This window comes from Etheostoma spectabile, chromosome 8, assembly GCF_008692095.1.
Source record: "Etheostoma spectabile isolate EspeVRDwgs_2016 chromosome 8, UIUC_Espe_1.0, whole genome shotgun sequence".
Classification (NCBI taxonomy): Eukaryota; Metazoa; Chordata; class Actinopteri; order Perciformes; family Percidae; genus Etheostoma; species Etheostoma spectabile.
The window spans coordinates 16943558-16952206 of NC_045740.1; the positions used below are offsets into that span (position 1 = coordinate 16943558).

The following is an 8649-nucleotide window of genomic DNA, read 5'->3' on the forward strand; positions in this document are numbered from 1 at the left end:
TCTGAGGACCAGGTAACCATAGTCCTCAGAAATCCACTGGAGGTTACAACGCCAAGGAAAGAGGAAGGTGACGCTGTGACGCACATCTGAGTGACATCTGGCGGAATTTCCGGAGCAATCCCGGAAGTGGAACGTTATGGATTTAGCTTAATTTTAGGCTACATTTCCCAGGATAAGGTAAAATCTTACCTACTGGTGGTCCATCCATACGGAAAAAGTCAGTTGGACTCACCCTCTGGGGATCATGACTGTATGCATTAAACTCCATGACAATTAATAGTTTATATGTTTACATATTTTAGTCTGGACGCAAGTGGTGGACCGACATTGCTACGCCTGCAGAGCATCTAAACTTAACTTAACAAAACAGCTTGCATGTATCATCTGACCAAAAACCCCATCCTGACCTCACCCAGATGTTCCCACCTGCACGGTTTAAACCCCTGCTCTAGCTGCAAACCCTCATCCATCTGCCTTTGCTGCTGTCCGCATTTCAACACAGCAGCTATTGAACTGGCACAAAGCAGACTACACCAGATACCGTCAGGAGGTGTGGAAATACCGTCTCACTCGTCCCCACGGTGCTGCCTCCTTCCACTTTCATGCACTGCCAAGAAGACATTTCTCACACTGATACTCAGATAGCTGGAGAACAGAGAGACACAATCCCTCAGCGTGGTATACCCAAAATGATACCCACACACAAAGGTGCTGCTTTTTTTTATCTTAACACTTCATCATTCTGCATCTTTAATACCTCAACCTTTTAGTGTCTTTTGAGTCTGCTAGTTGATTATTGTCCAAGTGGGAACAATGTAATGAGTATCCGAGGTGACTAACCAGTGGCTGAGGGTGAGTCACAGAGTGGCCCCCTTTTCAGAAGCAGAGAAACTGAGTTATCAACGCCCCCTTTGGTCCCCAGAGGTGATGAGTGGCTCCAGTGTTGACAACAATTGGCGGCACTGCAGGCCATTCAAGTTCAAGGCAGATTACAGGGCTTTTAAAACCTCTTGGTTTGATCCCCCAGCATGCCTCATCCTCCCAAATCTGGGGCAGCACAACAATCCAGCCACTGGAGCTGTTGGAGGAGCCTCACTAAGGAGGGACATGAACACTCTGTGGTCATTCTGGGCTTCATCGATCATAATTTAAGTTTCTATGTGAAAAGCACAAGATATGTCTAGCATAGTGAGAAGCAAGTGAGAAACAAATACTAAAATGTCCTTTAAGTTTCTTCTTAAAACATACTTATATTGAAGAGCCTGAGCTTGAAGAGCTTGAACCTCTGTTTTTCATTGAAAATGTGTTTTTCCTTCTCATGCCTACATTGTACAGATTTTCACACACCACATACTTTGTATTTGTTTGTTTTTGAAAATCCTGATATGTTTATTGCTGGTCTGTTTTTAGTTTTGCTGTTTTGTGAAGCACTTTGTAACGTGGATTTTGAAAAAGAAAAGATTGGACATGTTTCAGATTTGTCATAATAGATACAGTAATGGAACATGGATTAAGGAGAAGGTGAAGGATGGACAGAGTCAGGCTTGTTATTAGACACTGAATAGTACAGTGGCAACATGAGTACCAAATTGACCCCACCTAAACAAACACAGGGATACAGTGTTGGCATCGCATGAAGACTAATTCTTATAAAGGAGGTATGAATTACAGTTTTGGAGAGATGGAGAAAGGGCGCAGCATTGGGGAAGTACGTAGCCGTCAGGCAGCGATTTAGTTTAAAGGGTACATTTTATAGCTCAATGAGGGTGTAACTCAACCTTACCTCACAAATCTAGCTGTGAATAACAACCTCGTTAGAAAAACAGAAAGCAAAAGGTTGCTGTGATGTACCTGTAGGCATGTCAGTAGTGTTAAAGTAGAGATGCAAGGTCTAATAAGGTGTACTGTGCTAAAGTAGCTGTCTTGTTTTTAGCGTTATAGTCTCTACTCCTGTGGTACATGTACTGTAACTAAGTACATTGCTCAATTTTCATTTCAAATCTTTACATTTTATGCAACTTCATGATTCTATGCATTGCTTTTACAAAGTGTTCAGGCGTTAAAATGGAGAATTGTATTCCCATTGGTAGACCCTATAAGGGCTGGGCAATACATCGATATTGTGTTGATATCGGGATATGAGACTACAGATTGTCATAGATTTTGGATGTTGTAATATTTGTTGTAACAGTGTTGTCTTTTCCTGGTTTTAAAGGCTGCATTTCATTAAGATAATTCGATATCTGATTTTCTCCCTATCGCCTCGCCCTAGGCTCTATTGCAGGGGTCTTCAACAGGGGGTCCGCGACCCCTAGGGGGTCCGTGGTGGTACTGCATAGGGGTCGCGAAAGTTTTGGTTGATTAGACTTTTTTTTATATTCCCCCCTCCCCCTTGCAATTTTTTCCACTAATTGAAATGTCTTTAAATACACATTAACATGTCAACACACTGTAGTAAGCAGATATGGAGGCAGAAATGCTTTCTTCATCAATGCACACATGGCACTATAGGACCGTTTGATATAATACATTTTTATACAACATATATAGGGGGGGCCCCGCCCATCCCTCGCTTTGGGGGTCCTTGGCTTGGAAAACGTTGAAGACCCCTGCTCTATTGTATTTTTACCCGAGTAAATGATGTGAAAGATATGGAGTCCCTAAGCGGACATGACATGACTTTTTCTTTTTCTTTCTTGTGCTTACAAGAAATTTTGTGGTGCGGGCAAGATACTTTCTGGTGTTCACCAGATACTTTCTAATGCATACGCAAAAGTATCTTGAGCACACCAGAAACCAATCTAAGACTAGCAAATTGATGCCAACAAAGTACTGCTAACGTTATGTGGCCAAAGTTAATATTTCCCTTTCACATGAAATCATCAGTTAACAGTTGCCTTATCATCTTGAAGTTTGCTGATGACACTATCATGGACATTTTTTTGCGTTTTCAGGAAGATGATTACCTCCTCCTCCAGGCATTCTGACAGCTACTCAGATTAGTTCCTCATGCATTTCTTAGAAAGGTAGGAACATAAGGTTGTGGGACCATTGGGCTGTGGGAACATAGGGCTGATCCCCCTCGTGAGAGTAGCTTATCTTATGCGCACCAGAAGAAAAAAATATATAAAAGTTCCTCCTTCTGCACATAGAAGTGTCTTACTGCATGGATCAGGAAGATGAAATAGACACTAAAAATAAAAATAAACAGTCCTTTTAACCTACACTAGACTTCCTTATAATGAATGATGTGAACCTCCTAAAGCTAACAGTCATTTTACCATCTGTGATAACATTAAACAAAACTCTCTTTCTGTCTCACCCTCCCTCTGTCTCAGTGTGGCTAAGGTCTGGCTGTATTGAGTATTAAGTTACATTTTGTCTTTTTTTGCTGAAAGGGAATGAGTCACGGTGAAACTGATCTCATTCCTCAAGCAGAAAAGTGTTTTTCTTTTTCTTTGTTAAACAAAAAGTGTTAGCTCGCCATCTAGTGGTGAAAAACATGGCACACACACACTGCGATAACATCTCCAGGTAATCACAGGGCTTCCCCAGATTTTTGTGATGATAAAGAAGACATACTTAGGGTGTAATTTCCACTGGGGCCAGGGAAGACATGTCTCACCCCCCACCCTCCATTTTTCAAAATCCCATTTGTGTCCCCCATCCCCATTGTTTTCAATTGTATTCATTTTTCTTGACTGCAACTGTATGTGCTTTTATCTTTCAATTTTTTCTACTATTTTTCATTGTCATGCACCAAAACACCAAGGCAAATTCCTTGTATGGGAAAACGTGGCAATAGACTTGATTCTGATTTATTGATTGATCCCCAAGAGGAAGGTTTTGTATTACACCAGTGCAAGAAAAAGACCAGAATGACAGATAAGAGAAGTCCATTTAGGAATAACAAATGCATGGAGTTAGAAAGCTGTACAGTACACACTACCTTAGACCCAGTGTAGGCCTACATTAATCTAATGGCTGTGCAAAACCAATAGTGCAGTTATTAACTTATAAAATAAACACATAATTTGATTATTGACTAAGTCATGCTTTATTTGAACTATCCAGAGCTACCACCACTACTGCAGCTACAGTCACTAAAACACACAGACAGTGGTTTTCAATCAAAGCCATGAATGCTGAGCTTTCTTTAACTGTCTATGACGCTGAGCTGCTCAACCAAGCATAGACAGTTAAAGAAAGCAACCGAGCTGGGAATCCACCCATGCGGTGACGTCACTGGGCTCTGACAAGCTGGTGGTGCCGGAAGAAAAGATGGCGGATCATGAGGAGCAGCTATCCGACGAGGAAAAGGTAAGAAGCCAATTTAATCGCTAGATAAACTGATGCGGGGGGGACGTTAACGCTCGAAATTTCGATATTGCACTTTGACTCCGTCTCTCCGTGCATCATGGCGTCGACCGGCCTGGTTAAATGTGGAGAAAACCCAGGCCTCAGCAGAACCGCCGCTGCTTCTGCTCTTATTATTTTTAGCTCAACTTCCGCTCATTTGCAAATTCTGAAACGGAGGCTCCTTGTACGGTCCAGACTCAAAATAGGAACCGTGTACATACTACGAATCCACCTAGCATTACCTCCCACACCTTTCTCGTTCTGTGGACATGTCGTTTCCCCCCCCGGTGTCTCTGGTTGCTGGTGTTATGGAAGTTTTCACACACCTAAGATCGCTAGCTTGTTAGCGATCTAGCCTGCTAGCTAGCTAGACTTACTAACACGCCCTTTTCACTGTTTGGTTCCGAGTTTCTTGCGTTACATAAAAATAGTGTGCTGGATTGTCAGATTGTATTATGCAGAGCAGGATTTCCTTCGCCGTGTGACAGCTACCATAGGGATTTTGCACGCTAGCCTGCTAGCCACTGTACCTCTGATAAGTAACGTTAGCGTTTCACAGACAGTAAAAAGATGTGGGAACTATGAGCTCCACTTGATCAACGACAAGATGAAAACGACCCAACAATCAACGTTACACTGTTCAATATGTATTCATATGTGCTCTTCCCATTTAAAAGTACATCTTTACAGTTCAGAATGTCTCACACCGACATTTATTTAATTTTTAAAACGGTGTAACCGAAAGAAACTGTTATGCAAACTCGGTAGTCAAGCTCGTACAGTTAGCAGGGTTTGCACCCCATTACACCACTGCTAGCGTCTGGCAGGACTAGCACTGTTCATTTTCTCATTTCCTTAAAAGAGCACTGACTCAGCCGATACCCTGAGACAGCATGAGGGCTCAGCAGCGATCCTACTTGCATTTCATTTTTATGTCCTGCTCAATAAGGTTGGTTTATCTTTGCAATCGCTATTCATTGCCCACTTAAGTCTCTCTGTTAAGCTATGTTTGCCTTTTGGTTGAGCACATATAAATATAAATGAATAGATCTTTTTTTCACGGTTGACATGTCATAGTAGGAAAAGCACAGGTGTATTTAAAGCCATTAGTGATGGCTGCATTCCACTTAGGAGAGGCCCTGGTATTGTGCATGCTGACTCACTGAAATAGCTCACTGGGACACTTATTGGAATTGAGCCAAGGTGATCAATTTCAGCTGTGCTTTTCCTACTATGACTAGTCAAAATGTCTGCTGTGAAAAAGGTCCACTGGCAATTTAATACTCGTTTTTATTGTTAAAGTCAGTTGGTAAGAACAATAGCCAAACATGTATATAGTTGGACAGATGTGAGGGTTCAGTTCATTTGGATTGGAGTTGTCACTGTTTCTCAGGCTTTCTAGGCACATTTTAGACATCTCCATGAGCTGGGATTGCCTGGGATGTGTATTTAACATTTTGAAAAAAAGTGTTGTTAATTAAATGAGTCAATAATTACACACAAAAATAGTCAGTTAATAGATAAATAGTAAAAACAAGTCATGGTTGCAGGCTTCTTGTTATTCTTAATGGGTCTACATACATGGAGCTATGTAGAGCTTGGCATTATATCGATGTTATTTCAATATCGTGATATGAGACTAGATATCGTCATAAATTTTGGATATTGTAATATGGATTAAGTGTTGTCTTTTCCTGGTTTTAAAGGCTAAATTACAGTAAACTTATGTACTTTTCTGAACTTACCAAACTGTTCCAGCTGTTCTATTATTTGCCTTGAACTACTTAGACATTAGGTCCACATTACTGATGATTATAGATCTAAAATCTAAGTGTGAAGATATTTTGTTAAAGCACCGATTGTCAACCCTAGAATATTCCAGCAATATCAAGATCGAGGTTTCTGGTCAGGAATATCCCGTTCTTCTTGATAAATGGTTATGCTGGTTATGTAATACACCATTCAGAGTCATAACAAGGCCTGGCTTTATCTCCTTCTGTTCCACATCAGCCTGAGTCACACGTTTTTTCAAGTTCACGCAGCTCATTGACCCACGGGTGCGACAGCGTCATGCTCATCAACACACAGGCGTCTGCTGTTAGCGAAGCATTTAATTACACGGCTAGGGTGTGCAGGCGACTGTGGCCACCTTGTGATTTTGTTACGTACTAGCTTCACCATAAATACAGTTTTTCAGGTGTGTGCTTATGGTGTGTGAAGCTGTGGTTAAAACTCTTAACAACTTGAGGCGTTGGTGCTGTGAATAGGATGGGAGCTCTTTTCATCTCCCACCACATTGGTTTCCAGATTTGTCGAGCCACTTCCACCTCTTGACCAGACAGTCTGATTTTTGTCGAGCTGAAAGAAGAAAAGTTGGCAACCTGCCAGGCTGACTGACTGGTAGAGAAACAGGCACAGCCAATACGCAGTGTTTAGCTGGTGGAAGCCGTTTGTTTCCGTCTCTGAATACGTTTGGTGCCGGACCAAGTGGGCTTCATTATGCAACCATCCACTGTACGCTGTGCTGTTAAAAGCCGGGTATTTCCATGTACACACCGCTGTTACGTTTTGTACTTTTGAAGGCCGTCCCTACAGTGCACTAGCTCAGAGCAATCAGCCATCTGCTCTGGCCCCTCAGCCTTTATTGAGAAGCTCAGAGAAAAACTGCAACTGGAGGAAATGAGTGTTTTCATCTGCCTAACACTGACAGCCTATAATAGTTTGCAATGTTCACTACTAGTCAATTTTAAATAACTATTTCACTGGCTAGCCATGATTTGTAGAATAAAAGAAAAACCAAATAATGTTTGATGACCTGACGATACTAGTAGAGTGGATAAAAACCACCGGCCACAGCCAGCATCTCTGGGCACTCAGCTGTTGGTACTTTCTCACATTGAATAACAAATCTGCAAACTTGCTTTTTTATTTTTTTAAGATTTTTGTTGGGCTTCTATGGCCTTTACTAACATGATAGCTTTAGAGAAAGGGGAGGAGGGGGCGACATGCAGTAAAGGGCTTTGGTTCGGATTCAAACTCACACTCTACACGGTGAGCAGGAGGGTTTCCTCGGTGGGAATCCTAACTTGCTATGATGTGACATTACCGGGGTGACAGTGGCATCATTTTGAAAGAAAAAGCACCTTGGAGACACTGTTTTTGATAGGTAGACTTAGAAAAGTTGCATTTCTTTTTGGCATCAAGATTATGTCTGTTGAATACAATAAACGTCTTTGAGTTTGCCTCTGTGAACAACTTCCTAAAGGTGTCCCAGGGGATTGAGACATTTCGGCCCCCTTGCTTCTGTGGCTGACAGCGTCACTTTGCTATTCCAGAAAAAAGACCTGAAAGCTCCCTGATGGGGGGAATTGCCGAAAAAGTCTCTTCCATTTGTAAATAATTAAAAATCTGTGAGTCTCTGCTAGAGATACCAAGTACTGCTCACAGTCCCTGAGTCATTTGGGCACTGGCCTGCCAGCTTCCTGATTACAGCAAAGAAACCACACGTGGGTTTTACAGGAAGCTGCCATGTGAAACAGAGATCTGGCACGACAGAGTAGACAAACCCACTACCCACAAACTAGTTTTATAAACAAGGCAGCTGCCAACCTGGTTTTACTGTAGCCTTCATCTCCATTGAATAATCTACTCAATAGGTGTGTGTGTGTGTGTGTGTGTGTGTGTGTGTGTGTGTGTGTGTGTGTGTGTGTGTGTGTGTGTGTGTGTGTGTGTGTGTGTGTGTGTGTGTGTGTGTGTGTGTGTGTGTGTGTGTGTGTGTGTGTGTGTGTTGATTTTTAATGCTTATGACTTTTAACTGTTTGTACTTGTGTTTTATCTGTTTGAATGATTTTAGCACTTTGAATTGCCCTGTTGCTGAAATGTGCTCTACAAATAAAGCTGCCTTGCCGTGTGTGTGTGTGTGTGTGTGTGAGAACTATCTTTACATAGGAGGTACATTTTTAGCCTTTTTGACGTTGCTGTATTTGAGAAAAACTGAGGAGTCAGCTGTAGTTCATGTTTTTACAGAAAGGAGCGGACCTTTCTGTAGCTAAATGCGGTTTGGTCAGAATCCATATTGTCATGAAAAGAGGGGAAGATAATGTATTTATACTCTTAAGTTAAGCGTTATCGATGATGATATGATTGTTTTATACCCGTGCTGATGTGATCCGTCTCAGGCAAGGGGGTCAGCCTCTCCTCTCTAAGCATACCTCGTATGGCGCCATTTTGATGCTAATAAGCCATCACCCACTGTTAGCATTCCATTGACTCCCATTCATTTTGGCGCCA

The 8649-nt window shown here is 41.9% G+C and overlaps 1 protein-coding gene across 1 annotated transcript in view; it reads left to right on the top strand.

The window, feature by feature from the left end:
- The first annotated feature begins 4210 nt into the window (after nt 1–4210).
- Nucleotides 4211–8649, top strand: part of LOC116693782 (F-actin-capping protein subunit alpha-2) — a 31583-nt gene continuing 27144 nt past the window's right edge. The window contains exon 1 of the mRNA XM_032523014.1: nt 4211–4320. Coding sequence (XP_032378905.1) covers nt 4282–4320 — 39 coding nt within the window. The 5' untranslated portion in view covers nt 4211–4281. The remainder of the gene's footprint in view (nt 4321–8649) is intronic.